Source organism: Nothoprocta perdicaria, unplaced genomic scaffold, assembly GCF_003342845.1.
Source record: "Nothoprocta perdicaria isolate Ctin4 unplaced genomic scaffold, notPer1 scaffold_70, whole genome shotgun sequence".
Taxonomy (NCBI): domain Eukaryota; kingdom Metazoa; phylum Chordata; class Aves; order Tinamiformes; family Tinamidae; genus Nothoprocta; species Nothoprocta perdicaria.
In genome coordinates this window covers 1,826,290-1,848,270 of record NW_020455977.1, presented here as the reverse complement: position 1 = coordinate 1,848,270, position 21,981 = coordinate 1,826,290, and the positions used below count along the sequence as shown (strand labels likewise).

The 21,981-nt window shown below is 36.2% G+C and overlaps 1 protein-coding gene across 3 annotated transcripts in view; it reads left to right on the top strand.

Moving 5' to 3' along the window:
• Positions 1–21,981, top strand: part of TBC1D5 (TBC1 domain family member 5) — a 280,235-nt gene that overhangs the window by 90,182 nt on the left and 168,072 nt on the right. For 2 of the 3 annotated variants that reach the window (XM_026050797.1, XM_026050798.1), the window contains one exon: positions 9,342–9,476. In XM_026050797.1, the coding sequence (XP_025906582.1) occupies positions 9,342–9,476 (135 nt within the window). The remainder of the gene's footprint in view (positions 1–9,341; positions 9,477–21,981) is intronic. The other variant, XM_026050799.1, reaches the window with a different exon arrangement.

The window sequence follows — 21,981 nt, the reverse complement described above, 5'->3', positions numbered from 1 at the left end:
TTGACATAGGTTATATTTTCTGCACTCCATCTCAGTTTTGTTGCTCTACTCTAGTCTGGAGCAGCTGATTATCAGCCTGCCTGTGCTATGTCTAAAATGGATACACTACTCCAGCTCAGACCTTGCTAGCAAAAACCAAGCCAGAAGTACTGTATAAAATTACCATAAGCTGAATTTTGTTTGATGATTTGAAAACGACCAATTTACCTAACTCTGTATCTGCGCCAGCCCAAGTTTTGCGTAGCTAGCGCTGCATGTGTTACCCATCTGATTTGTAACGGAGACCCTTAAGAGGAAAGAAGAAAACACTTCAGCTGTCTTGTCATCTTTGATAACTCTCCCTCTCCTCTAAATAGCAGATCAAATCTTTTCATCATTTTCTTCTTCCTACCAGTGTGTGCATATGTGTATATTTATCAAGAATAAAAAACAGTCTCTTCTTGTTCCTTATGTTCCTTCTTAATTGCATCGTATTGTGCTTTGCCTTTCTGGCTTTACTAGTTTTACTCTATAGCTTTGTGCTCATATCTATTCAACCTGGGTGATTTGACCTAGTTTTCGCTTTCAGAGTTCCTCCTCCTTAAACTTTGGGTCACCAAAGAGTTTGTGATTTAGCTAATTGCATGTCATTTTCTAGCCGTCTTTCTATCCTGCATTGCATGGCATAGCCTCCATTTAATATACTTCTCTAAAGAGCTGGCCAGTGTATCCGAATTCCTCCTTTTTTTTTTTTTTTTCCTATATAAAATTTCTATGAGTTTGTTGAAGTTTTCTGTGTTGAAATCACAGTTTTTGTTATCTTTTTTTCCTCCTTTGTTTCGTAAGGTTCATAGTCTGTATCATGCTAAGATTACTCTCATTTGAACTGCTTTTCACTTTTTTTTTCCAGTTTATTTCTATCTGTGGCTTAGAATCCAATCCAGTTACCCATCTATTTGCTTTTCCTACTTCTTTCTTTAAAACAAAGTACAAACAAATCAAAGAGAAGACAAAAACCCTTTCGCCAGGACATCCCAAGAACTTCCTGGAGATACTTTGCCCAGCTAGCTTCTTTTCCTAACACATCAGGAGTCTTACAAGCCCTCTTACCACCCACTTCTGAGCTTAGGATGATTCTTCCAGGCTTTTTGCTGTTGCTATTTCAGTGTCATTTCAACTGGCTTGAAGATGTTCAGTGGCTGCTGAACCTCACACATATTGTGATCTTTTCTCTCAATTCTGAGTTTCAACCTCCTTCTGCTTTCCAGATTTCAAAGTGCAGATAACTTCTATTTACGGGGTACCTTTCTGATCTGGTGTATTCATTTTGAGCAAACGATACTTTTCTTTATGACCATTACAATCATGTGATTTAATTCATCATATCTTTTATATCAATGAAGTTGTAATTTTGATCAGGTGTGAGGACTATCAGTTCCTCATGCTAGTTCCTTCTATTACCTCTTCTAGAAAATAGCCTGCTACTGTGGTAGAAGGTTGACTCCTCTTTACTGTCCAAGGATTTTGCCATAGTAAAATAAYTGCTTCACATCTGCTGCTAAAGCTACATGCTACATGGGAGAGTATTTAGATATGACCTTTGTTAATCCATTGACTTCAGAGCTCCAGGTTTATCCTTAATGATACATCCTTTTACATGTACTGACCCTTTGTGGGTTTTGCTGGTGTTTCTTATTTGAAATACTAGACCAAAGTTGTGTGCTCGTAACAGCCTCATTGTGGAGGTCACCTAAACGTGCTTTAAAAATGTATACATTTTCATATTGACTTTAATTTTAGTCAGTTCTGACTTCAGAATGTAAACTGGGGATTTTTGGCTTCTTTTTGTTCATTTTTAAGTGGTTTTGCTGCAGATATATAGTACTAAACATGTTGAACATAGTTCTAGTAATGGAAATTTAAGATGGTTGACTTACGGTGTCACCTCTTTCAATGCAGAAGAGAGAAAACATGTTTCACAGAAAATGTCAAATGCCAATATTTATTAAYGGTGGTAGAGCATAGAAATTCTAGACGAGGTTCGTAGGGACTATGATTGTTGAGTATAGTAATCAATATTACTTAATGATTTTTGTTCTCTCTGCTCTATTTGCTCCTTTTCTAGTTTTTCTTTAGTTAACTAGAGCATTTTAYAGAATCATGTAACCTCAAGAAACCATAAGCTATCAGCTACATGAAGTTGTTTGCTGGTTGCAACAAATATCCTCAAGATTTTATATCTTCCACATTAACAGGATAACATTAACAGTATTTTCTTATAGGTTTTGAGAGGTCCTTTCTGTTTCTTTGGGTGTTTTTTTCTTTTTTAATTGTTTTTTGGGGGAGGAGCAGACTGGATATAGCATTAAAAAGTTTTTAACTATCATGTGAATTACCAAGGGAATATGTTGTCATGATCCCAGGCTATTTATACTGTCTCTTGTCCCTGACATTTTAATTCAGCAGTGAATTTATACTTTGCATGCTTAAGTACTGGTAAGACATGAAAGTTGGAGGGTTAAATCTGTAGACAATGCTTTAAAGCTCCTATGATAATTGTTCTTAGGTACGTATTCCTTTACTGTGGCTCTTGAGACAACTATTTAATAGACAACATTTGAATAATACAAATGTGCAGTTGGTAGAAATGGATTAGGGTTTCAGGGTGGTACCAATGGGTGATATTTAATATTGAATGACATGTATTAAGACAAATGCTTTTATATATAATTTATTTGGCATTGTAAATGCATTTATCTTGTGAGATACAGACCCCCTGTTGCCGCATGAAGTATTCTGGAAAGGTTTGGAGTAAATAAATAATAAAACCACTTTGATATACAATCTAACAATATTAAATATTAAGACTTTCACATGATTGATTTTAATACTTAATTAACTTATTTAAAGTCCAATGTAACTCAGTTTTTGTATTAAAGATTAGACAGACAGAAGTTAAAATGCACGAAATGTTATTAAATGGGACAAAATTAATTGTGTTGCATGATCATCAGGCTCACTGGCTGTTAACCTGTCCATCAGTGGCATGTTCTTGTTTGTTTTGTTCTGGACCCCAGCTGATGGTAATGCTAATGTGCTTTACCATGGCTGCCCATAGTTTTGTTTGCATCATTCCAATTTAATGATACATAATCTGATAAATTTTATAAAAGAAAACAGGCTTGTTTTATGCTATCCAAAGTTTGTCACATTGTGCACTTTTCTTCAGGGCTGGTATGTGTCCTTCCTAAAACGTATTTCTTCAATGGCTGGTAGCAATAATGGTCTGTGGAGATGGCTCAGTAGTGTCCGTGCTGGGTTGAGCCTAGTGAGGTTCAGTCCCTTCTGCACATGATGCCCTTGAGCTGGCGTAAACGGAGGTGGTGACAGTAATAGGTGGGATAGTCTGCAAGAGATGGGTTCAAGGGAAGGGGAGCAAAAAAGCTTTGTGGTATGAGAGAGTTGGTCCCTTTTGCCTGCATACAAATCACTTCATTTTTATATTCTTGGCTATGGAATAAGATTGGAAGAGGATTTTCAAAAATACCTATTATTGACTGTCTTACTAATGAAGTAACTTGAAACATATCAAATGATAGTGATTTATAGAAGTTCATGCTCAGCACTCTCTCMTCCCCAGCACCTCATTCAGAACGGTGACTTTTTCTTTTTCTAATTTAGGAGGAATTTTCTAAAGCCCCTATAGGAGATTTGGCCAGAAAATAAACCTGAGTGTGGAATTGTTTCTATATGCTCTGCAAGTCTGTACCTCCTTTTTTATTCTTTTTTTTTTCTTTTTTTTAATACAATACCATACTCTTCTAATACTCAGTAAGGATCTGCTTTAGAATGCTTTTGCATTCAGGAGAATCCTCACTTCTCTGTGCTAACATGCTTGATTTCTTCATAAACTGCAAATGAGGGGCAGAATTGTGAACCCTCGTAACACGATGCTGTCAAACTTAACAAAACATGCACAAGACCATTACTACATCAGACACTTGTTTTTAGTCAGGTCATTTTAATCAATTTGACTTCACAGGGCAGCCAATTTATCACTTAGCTAAACAGGTATTTCCTCTACTTGTCATCAATTTAAGTAATTAAAATGGCAAACTTTGCTATATGACATGAAATGAAGGCCCAAAGATAATTTGGAGAAGGTGGATGATACTGTCAAAATAAAATGAATGGAAAGTATTATTTAAGTGTACTTTTGTACACTTCCAGAGTTTTCAGAAATGTTGAATTCCAGCAGCTTTGCTAGACTGATATATCCTGATTATCTTAGGAATACTGTTTTTTTTTCCATGAAGAAAGAGGGTTCTTTTTTATTTTTTTTTCCCCATTTCTTTAAGCATAAATCCAACAGTACTTTGCTTTTTTACTTGTTCGGGGCGTAAAAGGAGGTCAGAGAGGATGAGTAGGGCGAGTATTTAAGAACATACTCTAGAGTTCAAATAATCCTAGATTCTTGGCAATATAGCTTTGCACAGATTTGTTTGCCATAAGAATGGTATCAATTTGTGCAAGAAATTGGTCTAGATAAGTGTGTGTTGGAATTTGTGAAGTTCTTCTATTCTGGTCTTAGTGTGTGTGGTTCTTCTCATTTCGTTTCACTCCTGGGGACGGGGAAGAGGAGAGAACCCTTCTGCCTTGATGGCCATTGGAAAAGGGCAGAATTGCCTCATTCTAACTATTCACTTACACTCAGTATCCTTTGTGATACTGATTAGATTTGGTAGTATTACCAAATATATAAAACAATATAAATACACTTCATCTTTTGAACATGGATTTTTTTATCCTTTATGCTCATATTTTGAATAAATTATTTTAAAAGGTCTATTTTAACACTGTTGATTAARAGAAATGTTTTGTATGTTATGTTTTTAAAACTTTCTAAAACTGAAATTAGTTGGTAGCTTGCTTGAAATATTGTTTATTCACTTTCAATACCTTCTGAAATGAAGTTTAGTAAATGAGTGTCTGATGACTCGAAATATAGTACAACATTCATGTTCAGACTGTGCTGGGGTTTTTTTATGAAATACTGACTTTAAATTTATCAAGCTTTTTTCAGGTTAAAGTAGTCCTTCAAATTGTTCTATTTGTGGTAGTGAGCAGTCTTGCTGCTTCTAGAATGAAGTTTGTATAGTGTCAAGTTTATTTTTTTGAACTTTTCAGCTTCTGATTAAACGTTTATTAGAAACAGTTGCTATCACATGAGACTTTACTTTTTCATACACTTTTGTTATTATAACATCATCTTATGTTTGTGTAATATAGAATTTTGCAATATTTTGCCCAACTACAGTCTTTGCTGGTACTTAATTGGCACTTTATTTAATGATAGGAGATACACAACTTTGACTTTAATTTTGTCTTGTGTTTCTGGCTAGTATGATACAATTGCACATAATAAATAAAAATGAAGTATGGCTACATTGAGACTGTTGTCACAGAGAGTCTGGTAAATGACTGGGTTTCATTTTAATTTTATTTTTAAAAATTTATTTATTTATTGCACTGCAAATTTAAAGGTAGTAAGAATGGTAATATGCTGAAGGTATGGCAGTGTAAGGAAGACTCTCACAGGACAAGAAGAATACCAYATATTTGACCACTGGATATGGAAGGCAAAAGATGACCAGAGCCTCAAGCATGCACAAACCTCTTCAGGTCTAAAACAGAAGCATCAAACTTCAAAGCTAAATTCACCATGAGAACAAAAAAATGCTTTCTGCATTTAAATAGGCATGTTAATGAGGCCATTGAAGAAAGAGGTCCCTGCTGAGCAGAAAGAGGATGTTAGTTACATGGGTTTTTCCTCATCGAAGGAGAGGTAGATGATTTATCTCTTATCACAGGCAATATGGAGGAATTCAAGGGAAGAAAAGTACCTCTTAGAAACCAGTGTTTCCACATGGTTCCTTTAATATCCAGTAGAGTTCTGTATTTGAGTCTACAAGCTGGTGATTGGTATTTGATGGGCTTTTCTGGCAACCTGGACTAAAAGGTCACAGGTAGGGAAACAATTTAACAGGACACGTCGTCGTTCTGGTGGCCCCTGCAGATGTGTTACCTACCAGTTGTGCATGGGTGGCCTGGGCTTGCTGCTCAACCCTGTGTGCTTCTCTAGGGGCAGTTGTTGCCAAGGGTAAAAACACTCCATGTTCTGGGAAGTGGCAGAGGAGGAACCAGGAGTCTGATSCTTTCAGGCCAGGAGTATTTCTTTAGGTGATTTTGGTGACGTATGGAAACAGCTGCCTCTGCTGTTGCTGACCTGGGGGAGATGTTGCAGAGCTTCTCAGCCAGCATGAGGCCTGTGTGTCAGGGAGTCCTCGAGCAGATGGAGGGGATGGACAAGATCTACTCCTGCTGCTCTGGTGCTCAAGGAGAGTAGCCGGGCAAGACGCGTACAGGCCTGTATTTGCCTCAGCCTTGAGGGTGGAAGAGTGTCTCCTTTCATTCCTCTAAAWTGCATAAATGTTTCATATGCAGAATTATGTCTTTTTTTTTTAATATGTAGTAAAGAACAGTTGAGCTGTCCCCATGCTAGGAGGGGTGCCTGGTCTTCAGTTTTATGTCCCCTTCTTTTATGAGAGGACAAGAAGAAAACTCCAAATAGAAAAAAAAGCCATTTTAGCTTGCCTGAGATATTAGAATTTAACTAGATGGCCTGCACTGAGCTAGTTGAATTTTTAGTTAGTTGAATTGAATTTTCAGAAGGCTTTTATACCCCTTCTATTGTTTGTCTTGGAAAATGTGGTTAAATAACATCTTTTTTAATAAGAACARTATGTTATAGGCCATTGCAAATCAACTAGAAACTTGCAAAGAATTAATCTTTCTCGGAGTAAGATCCCAAAACCCATCAGAGTTGTTTAATAGTTGTCATTGCTGTTTGTTAGAAAAGCTGACAAGAGCTTAAGTATAAGATTATGAAGAAAATTGCCTGGTCTAGGGGGTGATAAAACTAATAATTACCTTTTAAAATAACACTAATCAAATATATTAGTAGACAAAGTCAACAAGTAAATGAACTGTGTGAGTATCAAAAGTAAGTCTTTTCAGCTGTCTAAGACTACTCTTAACAGTGACCGAAGTAAATGATACCTCTTAGATGTTGTAAAGGGATGGCATTTGGAAACTTTTATTTATTTATTTATTTATTTATTTATTTATTTATTTATTTATTTATAAAAAGAGATGGATATGGAATATATCCATATAAAAGAACAAACTATTTTCACAGCCTGCTATTGATGCATAATTAACATAGGAGTCTGAAACATACCATGTGTTAACTACATGTTGGCTGCCAAAACTGCAGAGGTTGAAAGCTGTGATTTTGAACCTGAATCCAAGTGTGAACGGCACTCAAGGTTTTGCTTGTTYAAATCATACAGCAATGACTGAAGGTCCATAATAGTAAAAAGTTGAAACTCTGACTGCACAATTCCAAGGAAGCTTTTAAGTTTTGTGAAGATGAAATCCAAAGGTCAGTTGTAAAGGGATACAGCAGAGAACCAAAGCGGCAGCATAAAATTCCAGCAGGAAGTAGCTATAAACATCTCACTCTACATTTCTTTCAGTAAATTTATTGTTCAGTTAAGGTTTTCATTCATTTTGTTAAAATATCAGGTAGCCATAAAGAAGTCTTTATGTTATGTAGCCATAAGAGTGTGTAGGAAAAAACTGAAATGTTATTTAAGTGGCTAGCAACTCTATAAATGTTTTTTCTTCAAGTTTCCATTCATGCATTTTGCATGATTAGGGTTGATAAATGACATAGGCAACATATGAAGTGCACTTGCATTCATAATGCATCTGCTTTGAGTTAGCACAGAGAGTTATTCAAGGCCATTCTGTGTTTTACTTGTGTATGTTTCATCCAGGGGCCATGGTTACATGATTATAATAATTCCACATATAGAGGAAGTGCCTGCACATCCAGAGCAGGCAGTCCTGCCTGGTCCCAAGGGCCTCAGACACTCGATTCTAGCAAAAATGCAGCGAGAGGGAGAGGTGAGACCACTTCAGCACCTCACAACTGCTGGTGGAGCACAAGTAAAGGGCCACATCTTCAGGGAATACAGCTGAGAATCCCTCCTCCTCAAAATCATTTGGGTGTATTGGTTTGAAAGGCATTCCTAATGGGCCCAACTAGCCCATCTTTTATATCTTATATATTTCTCATAATTTAATAGAACAGTGAAGCAGAGAAGTAAAACTCAAGAAGTCTCAAGAGTCTGGATTCCCTTTAATTTATTGACAGGCAACTGACAGTAAAAAGCCTATGGTCAGTGCCATGCCCTTTAAGAATAAGAGCAAAGAATGATTATTTTGAGTGCTTTYTAAGCTGATAAAATATCAGTCCTTTAAGTGTTGGTGTCTACCTCTGTGTGTCTTGATGTTTTTATTTTTAAATAGATTTTTCCTGGAYGTAGAAAGTTAATACTTTTAAACTATGCACTTGTAATAAATGATACATAAAACTGTCACTGGTCACACCAAGCCCATTTTGTCGGCATAGTTCTTTTATGTTGCAAGTTACCCACATCTCTTTCAAGCTGTTAATAAACTACGTTATGGCYAAAATGCAGTCTTGACAAATACAGCCTTGTACAATATTAATGAACTGAAAAGGTCATTTTTCTTTCATACTGCTATGAGTAACACTCTCTGCTTTTCACCCATCTGCTGGCATGCACTTATTGCAGCAAATTCCATCCTTCAAGATTCCTCACATACGCTTTAAACAGAGTTCTTGTTCACTCATGAGATCCTGCTTTGAATGCCTGTGGTGATAATCCCATATCACCCAACTGCTGGGATTTCATCTGCTTTCTTCCACTTTGCCCTTCCTTTTTGGAAAATCTTGGTCACCAGCTGGCTGATTCTTTTTCTTCAAATACTTCCTTAACTTTCCCGCTCTAGAAAGTTAATGTAGCTCTTGTTTAAMGCTAAATCATTCATCATGTCAGTCAATATTGTCTCATTCTTTCCTTCTCATTTGTGTTTGCATCCCTCTGCCTGTAGTCTTATTCCTAGTTTGTGGTTCCTGAAAAACAAGTGTTTGATGGAAGYTGTCCTAGTGTGAAAGGGCTGCCGTCTGGAACGGTGATGATGGCAAGTCTCAGCTCAGCTTTGCTCCATCATCTTCATCGTCTCCCGTCAGTGTTGAAACATTTGAATAGAAACACCACTATACCGCTATTAGACATCTAATGTGATGCTGTGCCTGAAAAACAGTAAAAAGTTTTAAGCATTTTAACCTCTTGACTCATGTGAATGAAAAGCAGCTAAAGAAACACTCAAGTGGGTTTTTTTTGTTTGTTGTTTCTTTTTCTGCACAGACAGATCCTCTTCAGCGGAACTTAAAAGTGCCAATATGTATCATTCAGTGTCCGAAACCAGTCACCCCTTGCAAACAGAGGAACAAGAAATGGGCGTTGATCCTTTGCAGAGTTACTTGAACAAGTCGGGGCAAGGTGAGTTTTGTATTTTGGTACTTCGTACTTAGAAGCCTTGATAACTGTACCTGTCATTATTTACTTAATTCTCTCAATGAAGTTGAGCAGAGCAACTTGAAGAACATTCACAGAGCATGTAGTGCAGTCTGCCACTAATGAAAGCCATGAAAAGCCACATTTCAATTACAGAAAGCAATGTTAACCAAATGTTTAATGTCCTGCCATTCTTCTTTAATTGAAAACCAAAGACTGCCTTAAAAACAAGAATATTTAAATACATCATGGCTTTGCGTTGCTTTCTTGAAGATGGACTCTTTTATACTGCTTTGGTTTTAGAAGTATTTTCTGTTTTGCTTTTGGTCTTCTATGATGAAGTTCAGTGTGTTACTTTGGATCTGAGTATGCAAATAAAAAGGTTACTTTTCCTCTTTTTTTTTTTTATTCTTTCAAATGGTATCTAAGTTCTTGATTTTAAAAATAGTGGAAGATGAGATAGGATTAACAGGCTCGAAAGGTAAAAATTATCTTGTAATCCAAGTAAATTAATGAAATACAATATTCAGAAGACTCTAATGAACAGTGAGGACAAGCTCCTTGCATAATGCAATACTTACCTCTGTTCCTTGTCTTTTCTACTTCTTTGCTAGTAGTGACAATGTTGTTAGTTAGAAGAAAGTGATAAGCTTAACAAGAAGCTTGAAACCTCATCCTTGTCATGAAAACATTCCTCAAGTACACAGTTATAGACAGTGGCACCTTAACTACCTGTAATTTTCCAGTCATTGAACACATGTACCAGGAGGGTAAAATAAAAAATTTATTTTAAATTACAGAGTTGAAACAACTTTGTCACATTTCCTAAGTCCCTCACCCAGATCAGCCACTCCGTGTGGGTGTATCTGTCTATAAATCTTCTGTCTACTAGTGCTTATTAAAAGAGCTATGTTGGGTTTTGCTTAGTCAGGTTTATTACTTCAGTTTGTAAGAAGCTGATATTTTGCTTTAAAACACATCGGTACAGCTTCATCGCCCCTTTGAGTTAATTTTTTTCTTTCAATTTTACTTCSCGGCTTTATAAAGCTTTTTCAGTATTAGAAAATGAAAATGAACATCTTGGGGACGGCATTTTTAAACCTGAAAATTAAACACAATAGCTTTTTCCAGGTCAGTATTCCTCCTCTATTACGCTTGACATTTTAACGATATTGAGCCATTTTAGTTTGATAAACTAAATGCATTTTTGTACCTATTTTTGAAAATTTAGGAATAYTATTTTAGGTTATTAAAAAAGAATAACCGTTTTCCAGAAGAAACATGGCTTCTATTCTAYGCCAATCAAGAAAATAGACAAGTGTTTTCTTCCTTTTATTTTTCTTTAAAAAAGAAATATTGATAATTCTGTCTTCTCTGTTTCAAGGCAAATCAAGATTTTTACCCTGTTACAAAAACACTGTAAATTAATTTTAGCCTTTGTTGTGTGCAGAAGCAATTAGTTACCTTGACTGAAAAGGTTTCTCATTTTTTATCCCAACCTTAACATTTCTATGACATACAAAGTTATTAGTATTGAATTGATGTTTAAAAGTGCCATTAATTCATTTACCCCAAATGTTCATTAACAATGTAAATGTATGCTGATGTTCTATGAGACAAGGAAGTGACTAATGACTCTTCGCACTAACAACACTTAAAATGAATAGAAACTTTAGATAGCTAATCTTGAAGTAATCAAGACCCTCATTCAGCTTGGCATCTCTGTATGCTCTAAAACAGCTGTCAACTGTTAAAAATATATACACAACACACACATACGCACATGCGAAGATAAAGATATGTAAATACATGGTTCCCCAAGTCATAAAGGTTACCAACTATGGTACATTTTTTATGTTCTATCTATGTAAATATTTTATATAAAGCATCCATTTCATCTTCGGAGCTTTTTTACTGTGCAACTCTCACAGCATTTTAATTGGGAACTTTATAAATCCCAAATAAGTCTTTGAAGTTTTGGTATGTCATTTTAGATAAATGATACGCTTTAGATCGAGTTGGGTTTTTGGACACCRAAGTAGACAATTTTCCTGCCCATGCTGCCTGTGTTAGAAATTCAGAATGAGGAAGCCAGCACTGTTTCCCAAATGGGGTGTCTGGCTATGGAAACAAACCATAGAAAAGGTAAAGAACTGTCTTCACTCATACTGATATAGATATATAGCCCTGCTTTCATATACCTATCTAGTTTTCTACCAGTATATGCACACCCCATGCCTTTGTGAAATAAAATGAAATTGCATGAATCCCTGCCCCATTAAAGAGAAATACTGAGTTTCTCTTAAAAATATCAGAGGATGTGGTTATGGTTGGCCAGGGAAAGACAGATATATTTCCTAAATATGGAAAAGATCTCAGAGAATAGAAGCCACTTGAATTTAGTGAAGGCTTAATGAGATCCAGTGGCTGAAAGCTGCATGGAAATAAATGTGTAAATATTTTAGTGAAGGTATTTTGATTGTTGGGACAGTTAGGCCAAAAAACATTGTGGAATAGATGTTCCTAAATTTCATATCCTCTCTAAAATATTTTCAAGACTGAACATTTTTCAACTCGCTCTCAAGTGTCAGGCTTGATATAGGCTCTACTTAGTGAAAATTTGTAGCCATTACCATAGAAGAAGCACCTTGTACTGCTTCAAGACATCTGTGACACATATTGTAGAAATTTGCAAGAGATGCAGTCCATAAGTCAGAAATATTTTTTTACAATATTGAAGAGTATCAGGACCTCTGAATTATTCTTTGAGGCTGTGCTAAATATTCGAGATATTTTCTTAGCAAGTAAATGATAGAAATGTTCACTGAGGTGAGGTAAGAAAATAAAGCACATTGCTGATAACTATGAAAATAAATCTTTAATCATAGGCATAGATTTGTGAACCTACATGAAGTATTGTATTTTTGATGTGTGTAACTTATACTAAAACTTGATGACTAGATGATCTTTAGAGGTCCCTTCCAACCTTAGCCATTCTGTGAGTCTGTGAACGGTAAGCAGAAAATTCAAAATATTCTTGAGTTTTGGGAAAAGTAGTCTGAGAAGAAAGATTTCATTCTTTTAATTAAATGTTATTTTAGATTTAGAACTTTCTAATCTACCTCTATTTTAATTTGCATGCCTTTATATATGCATACTTTGTTATTATTTCTTGTGATTGTAATAATATAGAGTTTTCTTGCTACTTTCTCTGTTCTGTAAGTCCTCATGACCCTATTCATTTTATTCCAACAATGTTTTTCCTCTCAGAGAGGGGTCTTTATCGGGGAAATTGATTTTACCCTTTTGATCTCCAGTGGACTCTCTACAAATATTTCAGAAACTTTGCTCTTCTACTTTGTCACTTTGTGCTGTACCTGACTACATTGTTCATTTCCAGTCTTGAGGTTTCTGCTACATTGGAACAGTGTAACCCTTTTAGAGTGACAGTAAATTTTCACTCCACAGTTACAGCATTTAGCACACCGTGACGCAAGTTTTGAAGAACACAGTAGGCAATATTCCTGTTCCACCGATGTAATKAGGAAGTTGATCCTCTAAGGACAGACTGGAACAATGCATTTAATACTCTTCAATTTAATTTGCTCAATATCACAATTAATACAATTAAGGTCACTTGAAATGAAACTATTAGCGAATTGGGTAATTTACTTTAACAATGTCAGTGTGTTCTCACAATTACATTTGCTTTAATTAGTGTACAAGCTATTATTTAATAGCATACTTCGCATAGAAAAATGTAATGTGTTCTTTGTTCTTAATAGAAGAAAAGGGGAAACCTTTAATGAGTTGTGGGTGTTCTGGAGTTCGGGAGAATTTGTTTCTTGTTTTAAGGCTATAGCTTTCAGAAAAGAGAAGGGTGACACAGCTGGAAGGACAAAGATAACTTATGCAGAGCATGACAGAAATGAATACAGTTGAAATCATCTGCCCACCTCATCTTACCACTGTGTCCCTCCTGATTGTCAAGGCTGCCATGAAAATATATGTGAGGTGGTAAGAGGACAGTCGTATTTTCATGTTATCTATTTCCTTATTTTTCATACTTTCGTTGCACCTGTTTGGAGAATATTCTCATATTAACCTCATGAACCCTGAGCAGTACAAAGTACTTTTGTAAAGAGTTATGCCTTATGTGTCATTTGAAGTACTCGATTGACATCATAGTTACACAGAAAATATGTAGGAAGAAGCAGGAAGCAAAATAGTAAAATAAGAGCTTTTCTTCTCTGCACCTAGCCGAGTACATGCTCTCAAGTAAGTTCCCCAAATACTAGGTGTAATTCCCACAGGAGTATTTTGCTCTTGGCTACACCCTTTTACCTTCATTCAGGGGTCAAGTGCATTTCTGCTGTCAGAAAATTATAACATAATTGTCTCCTAATCATCCAGGAAGCTATTCTGTGCGACAGGGACTTTTTTCCCCCTCACAAACTCTACCAGTCAGGGAGATGGTGCTAATGCAGATTGCCCCATATAGCATTTGCCATTAGCCCTGTCTGTTTGGAGAGATTGCCAGGCAGAGGAACCAACTATAGACATCTAGACCATTTTGCCTGTGTGTTCCTAGGTAAAAGGAACAAATAAAGCCTTTAAGATTAAATAGGAAGCAAACGGGTCTGAATTCTTGAAGCCTTATTTCATATAAAAATATTTTTCTGTAGTCCCATCTCCTTCGCTGTAAACTTTTTACCCTTCACAAGGAGAGTTTCATTGCACTCGAGGAGGTCGGTTGTTCCTAGCAGTGCTCCCTGCAGAAYGGCGGTGCTTTTCCTCCGTCTGGTCCTTCCATGAAAGGCACGGCTGGATCGGGTGGAGGTAGCCTGAACAGAACAGAGCTGTGCTCAGTCAGCTGCACATCGTATTGGATGAATAAAAACACGAATAGTTTTTACATCTTCAAATGCCATACGCTAACATAACAAGCATTTTAATATTCATTTATTAATAATAACTACTGCTTAGTTTGCTTTTAATTGAACAGCAGCAGAATGGTAGTGACAAAGGCTGTAGGAGCAACACTGTTTGCTGGGAGCTAACTCAGCCTGTCACTAGCTCCTTTCTCYGGACTCCTCTGGTTTCTGTATTAGCAGTGTTGTTACTGAGTGATTGGGTGACTGAGGAACCGTGCATATTGAAAAGTATGTGTTTTTAGTAGAAAATCAGCTGAAAAGAGCTGGAACTAGACATTTTCCTCAGCAAGAGGCTGAAGAGGGTGCATTAGCCCAGTGTGATGCAGCTCTGTGGCTCCTCAGCTGGACCTGGCTCATGGCTGCTCAGCTCAGCTACAGCCTGAGCCACCACAACAGGCCTCCTGCCCCCTGAGGGGAAGTCACGAGTTGCAGGYACTTTAACTTGCTGCAAATTCATATTTTGGAACTGCAGGAGAACTTTAAATTACTTCAGGTGGGGCACTGTATGTGAGGAAGAGTCTTGTGGATTTCCAGATTTCAGAGGTTYGGTTTTATTTATTTATTTTTCCAACCTGGGGTTGATAGTTCCAGTTTKTGTGGTGGCCTTAAATGAAGTGCACATTACATTGATTCCCATTTGGAGGCTTTAATGTGGCATGTGTGACTGGCGCAAGCATCATGCAGGGTATATGGCATTCCCTGGATGCCAAGGTAGGTATGAGAGAAAAACTTTTTGTCAGCAATATCAGTTGACCAAGGAAGGAGAGCTCTAAATCACTAACTKTAAATTTTTATTCTGAATCTGTGTGTGAAAATAAGCCCTCCTCACTACTGATGATGGTGCCCACCTGCATTAGTATGTGTCATTTGGGAGATACCTGTGCTTTCCAGGTACAACTCTGCCTGCACACTAATAATTTGGAGGGTATTCCAAATACTGGCATGAATTGCTATCAGCTCCATCACTCTTTGCATAACTCCTTGTGATCCTGCTTCAGGATCTGCTGATTTCAATGTGTCTGTTGCTGGGTTTTTTTCCTAACATTTCCCTAATCAAGGCTAAGGCTCAGCTACTTGGCTCTCATGTTTTGTATTACACTTTATATTATACTTTGTATTATATAATTTGTTTTATACTGAAGTGGTATAAAAGCAGATGAGGCAGGATGAAGGAAAAAAAAGATTTTTTTTTTTAACCAAATTTTATGTGCTTAGAGGCACTTAAAATTCCAAGCAAAAATTTCAATTTTAAATATGTAACCTGTCAAAAAAGAAATTTGAAACAGAAAAAAAATGATGACCTATGTAAAAGTAATTAAAAGTGTGTTAAGACTATCTCATTAACAGTCGTATAGAAGCTATAGAAGAGAATGAAATCACTGTCTGAATATTCTATATTCTACTGCCACTTGATAACAAAATATAACAGGATTAGTACATATTAAGTGTTTCCATGCAAAATAAAGCAATAATCAGAATATATCAAATATATCCTACATATGGAAAAGGCAAGTTCTCTTTGAAAAAGAAGTGTCATTTTGCTTGTGTACCAATAATAAAATAACAGAATTCTAACTGAGACTGTTTGAGTCCACTTGTATCCTTATATACCGCAGACTGTAATTTACAAAAGCTGCCTGCAAATTGCATGTAGTTAGTTGCATATAGCTATTTAGAGATTCCAGTATCTGAGATTCAGTGACTGGTAGGACATTTTGAGAGTAGCAGTTAACTCCCACCATTTTGATTCTATTAGAAATTGTTTGCTAAATATATGTGGACCTTTATCAAGATCTGTAATTCCCTGTTTTAGAAACCTAAGACTGAAGAGTTCAGCTTACTTTTAACTTAAGTGGTAAGTAATAGTGCAAGGCTTGTCTTTTAGGCTTCTGTTTAACTTATTACCTTGTTGTTTAACTTTATTCTTTAGCTGCCTTAGATGTCTCTGTCCCTGTCTCCTGCGTAAGTGCAAAGGTAGGAGGAGGTGTAGAGGGAAGAGAAAGACAGGACTGTCATACTTACTCCAAGTGGTAAGAAATTATCTCGTAAGATGTGTATTATTTATTGACAATCTGGCCTTTTAACAAAGAAAAATAGGCCTATGCTTAGGTTGCCACTGCTACAAACAAAACAGCTGATACTTTAATGAACAACATACTGAGGGCTATCCAGGACATAAGGCAAATTAAGCAGGTTACAAACTGCATATCTTCTGTCTCGATATAGGAGATGTCCCCAGCTCCCACAATTAGCTCCACTGATCAGGCAAGCAGACAGACAGAAACAGAAGGAGGCCATTTGTATCAATTTGAGGAACAGAACTAGTAATGAAGTAAAATATCTGTACCAGGTAGTTTCACCTCCACTTTGGAACAGATATTTCTAACTGCTGGTTCCAGCCTCATAGTAGCAAATAAATAAATATGTGCTGCTTAACAAAAGGTTATTTTACATTGCTTACAAACTGAGAGCAGAGGAATAATACACTCCTAACCTAGAGGGTTTTATAAAAAAGGAGAAAACATTTTCTGGACATATAAACAAATTTGAATCTTGGTAACCTGACAGCTTTGTTTAAACATTGAATTTGAGTTTCCTTTCATGAAAATCTTTTCAAAGTAGAGCAATTCAGCTGTGAAAACCTGAATACATTAATGATGACAAAGAACCTCTGGAATGAGCCAACATTTGTTTTTGTTCTTTTACAACATTTCCTGATGAATTGCACATACAAAAGTGTTGCAGGTTATTTTAATTTTCCTTTCTTACTTTGATAATAAATGTCTCCACTGTTTACCTTTTCAGTTAAGGTACCTTATTATTACTAATCAGCTTTAATTATTTATAACAAAATGACTGTGAAAGATTTTTCTTTGATGTAGAAAAAGTCAAGGACCTGATCCTGATCCTATTAAAATTAATGGCAAAGTTCCAATTGACTATAAAGGTAACAAGCTTGAGTGCACTTATTGTCTAAGTGAAGCAATAATTTAGGCCAAGATATTGAATTGCGATTAGTACTTGGAGTGCCTCAGTTTTGGGGTGTGCAAGCATTTGATCTCAAGCTTTGGCCACTGTAGAGCCAAGTGCATATAACTGACTTTTAAAAAACTGATCTTCCTTTTACCCATAAATAGTAAAATAGATAAGTAAAGACAAGAACCCTTGTACCTCTGGAAGAGTTAAGTATTAAAATAGAGGAGAAGAAATGTCTAGCCTTTCTGCTTCTATCTTTCTCYTTTTTCCCAAACAACAAAACAGCAACCAATCCAAACCCAAATGATACAGGATAAGGGGCAGGATATTTTACACAGAATCACGGAATGGTTAAGGTTGGAAGGGACCTCTAGTCATCATCTAGTCCAACCCTCCTGCTCAAGCAGGGACACCTAGACCATGTGGCACAGGGCGGTGTCCAGGCAGAATTTGGAAGACCTGCAAAGGAGACTCCACAGCCTCCCTGGGCAGCCTGTTCCACTGCTCTGTCACCCTCACAGTAAAGAAGTTCTTCCTTACCTGGAGATGGAACTTCCTGTGTTTCAACTTGTACCCATTATTCCTTGTCCTACCACCGGCCACCACTGAGAAGGGTTTGACCCCATCCTTCCTATGTTCTCCCCTAAAGTACTTAAACATATCGRTCAGATCTCTCAGCTTTCTCTTCTCTAGGCTAAACAGCCCCAGTCTTTCCTCTTAAGATAGGTACTCCAGTCCCTTAATCATCTTGGTTGCTCTACACTAGACCCTCTCTAGAAGCTCCACGTCCCTCTTATACTGGGGAACCCAGAGTTGCCCCCAGTACTCCAGGTGCAGCCTCACCAGAGCTGAGTAGAGGGGCAGGATCCCCTCCCTTGACCTGCTGGCAACACTCCTCCTGATGCAGGCCAGGATCCCATTGGCCTTCTTGGCCACGAGGGCACACTGCTGACTCATGGTCAACTTGTTGTCCACCAGGACTCCCAGGTCGCTCTCTGTGGACTTGCTCTCCTCTGATCTGTCCTGATGCTTGGGGTTATTCCTGCCCAGGTTCATGACTGTGCACTTGTTGAACCTCATGAGGTTCCTCTCTGCCCAACTCTCCAACTTGTCTAGATCCCTCTGAATGGCATCACAGCCCTCTGGAATCTCGGCCTCTCCACCCAGTTTACATGCATGTGTGCAGACTTTTGTTTAAATCTAGCTTTGTGTAAATGAACTATTGCTGGGTTTCATTTCTAAACATTTGAAGCTTAAGATTTATATGTATGTATATAAACATACACGTTCTTTATATTAAAAGCTTGAATGTTCTGTCAGTCTAGAGTATCTTTTAGTTATTCATAAGTATCCCTGGTTAGCTTTTTCATTATGTTAGATCTGTTTGAATTACTTCATCATTCATCATGTGACTGTAACATTTCAACTGCAGTACAAATCATATAAAAGRACATAGCAGATTAGATTTATTTTTRCTATTTGTTACAATCACACAAGATTATGAAGCAATTTGTGCTCCAAGCTTGATCTCTTCATTAAGGGAAATCAAAATACTCAAGAACTGAAGTTCATGAGCAAGTCTTGGGATGCTTGGCTTGCACCTGCATGCTTACTTCATTCTGCTAGAAGGCATCATATACCAAACCAGATAAATTAATTCTCATAACCACCACAGGAAGAATAGCAAAACTATGTGCTCTTATATTGTAATTTCAAATTGTAATTTGAAACTAAGTAAATGATATGCCAAATCTTTGTACAAAAGTCTGTAGCTGGGCCAGGAACTGAGCCCAGAACACTGCCTCAGATATAATGCCATCCTCCTCCTTGTCTCTTTGATCCAAATTTTTTGAGGCAGCTACATAATGTAAAAAAAGAAAGAAAACTTTTCGGTACTTGTCAGAGTACAACTTTTTTTTTTATTTGCATACAAACTTACAAAAAYACGTATTTGTTAGTCTCAAAAATAATCAACAAAAGGCATGTGAAAATTGCTGTAAAGGAATCGTTTTATTTGAGTATAGGTAAGGGTATATTTATACATTCCTAAGCATTATCTGTAATATTAAATGAAAAGATGGTATTATCTGGGATTTGATTAGCAGGTGAAGGAACTACAAGTTGTGTGTGGCTTTTTTGATTTTTTCTGGCAGATGTTACACAAACTCACTTCCGCTCTATTGCAGTATGTATATATATTTTATATATAAAGATTTTTGATATATATCTTCCACTCAGATTATGAGCAACAAAACGCAACTTTTAGTAATTTGTTTTAGGCAAGGTAAAAGTAGGATGGAAGGAATATGTTACTGTCCTACAAGTYATTGCTGCATATACCAGCTTCAAACTTCAAATACACACATTTTTTTATACACATTCAAATAATACGCTGAGACCTTTTATTGTAAGGAATTTAAATAGAAGCCTTTTTTTTAATTTGCATATCTCTAGCTAAACATAGATAATGTTAAATATCTTAACAGCTTTCATGGTATACTAAGCACAGCACATTTTTTAGATTAATTTCAATTTTAACTATAACTTTCTGAAAACTAATGAGGCAATCAAATTCAGAAATGTAGTATTTTGTAAGTTGCAAAACAAAATATTTTACATTTATATATTTATAGTATGGGTAATCAAAGTTTCAAACTTTAAAAATGTTTGAAATTATATCTTATACTGTGGAAAAAGGTCAGTATAGACTATGAACCTTGCATCTTTTGTTTGTTTTTGTTTAATTATTTTGTATCTTAGAATTGCCAGTTTTTGTCTATAGAAGTTAAAATGCTAGCACCTCTTAAAATAATTTCCAAGTAAGCACTGTATTGCATTTACTTATGTCCTTAGTTACTTGTGARTATTTACTGGATTGAGATATTTATCAATGCAACTTGCAAATCAATTAGTACAGTAGTTTCCTCATGTTACTGTTGTTGTAAATGTAGCACCTATGTCTTTGGTATTTCATGTATGTAGATGGAAATTTTAAAAATTAACACTAGTGTGTATAAGCTATAATAGCYGTTTTTAAAAAGATCTACTTTAATATTTTTTTTCCTTTAAATATGTAGAAACAGCGGCCAGTTAAATGTTCCTGCTTGGATACTATTGTGATAATACATAAACTCGGGCAGGGGCAGACTGCACTCATWTTTTTGGACAAACCCCATTCAGTTCAGTGCAACTGGGACCATGTATCCAAAATAACAGCAAAAACCCCGTGTGACAAATTTCTCCACTAAAATTTTGCTATCTCATTGCAATGGTCTTCTTGGAAGCTAAAAGGCACAAACTTCATCCAGATACAGCTTTTATGGTGGTGATAATTCTTCTGAGAAATTGGATTTGTAATGGAATTGGTGATTTAACCTTACAAAAAGAAACTGTATAGTGTTTCTGTGCTAAGTGTAATTGAAGAGCTTTTTAGAATAAGCCATAGGACGCACATGTAATACACGCAGAAGTATGTTTTTGATAAAGTGAAAATATTTGAGATTGAGAATGCAGGGGTGCATTTCCCATATGTTTGTCATAATGTTTGAAGATATCATCACTGTTTTTGTTTACTTTTCATTTCAAATATTTAAAGGGTGGTGGGAAGGAACATAAATCTGCCCATTAGTGGGGATTTCTACTTTGCACTCGGATGAATTCTCATCAAATTTGATTTGCTGACTGGTGGCCAGAACAGATGTTATCTTAATGGAAGAGAGAAGCATGTTGAGCCACAGGGCCACCTCCAAACTTCTGTGACCTGCTATTTGTTCCTTTTTCAGTGAAGTATAAAAGAAAATACCGCTTTGCAAATGTCAACAAAGCTCAGGTCTGAGTTTATCACAGCCAGGTGACTGCAACTTTATCAGCTGCATTAAGATTGAGATTTTATTGCCTGAAAAAATGTAGCATTAATTGCTGCTATTCTAAAAAGAATGCGCTGGCAAATTAGTTCCACTCTAGTGTTTATTTGAACTCCAAGGAAAGTAAAGGTTTTAGTCAGAGCTTATACTATGGAAGGATGTTGATCTAGTCTGGAGTTCTTGTGGTTACAAGCAATGAAAATCTCCATTGTAGATGTAATTTGAATTGTGCCACATTGTGTTTTGTGTAACTTTCGTTCAAATTGAGGGTTTATTTGTTTGTTTGTTTGTTTTTAATTAGCTGCCTTGTAACATCATTTTATCAGAAGTAAATTTCCAATTTGAAAAAATATTATGTAATGTTTTCTGGTTTCTTCAGAAAAAGATAGCGTTTAAAGACCAAAAGAGACATAAAATATTTTTATTTCTCATCTATTTAATTTTTGAAAGGATTTTTTTTCTTGTGAAAACATCCTTAAATGAAAACCACAGGTTTAATTCCGGACATGAAAAATCTGTTCCAAATTTAACATCATGAATGATCTTTAAGAATGAGTCCTCTACATATTGCAAGTTTAGTAAGATACTTACAGTCTTTCTGCCATTTCAAAAACATTTACTCTTGAAACTGTCAGTGTCTGTTTGAGTTTGCTATGGCTAAAGGACCACCCTGCATGTCATTTCTGGCATTTGCATTACCTAAATAAACATTCTTTT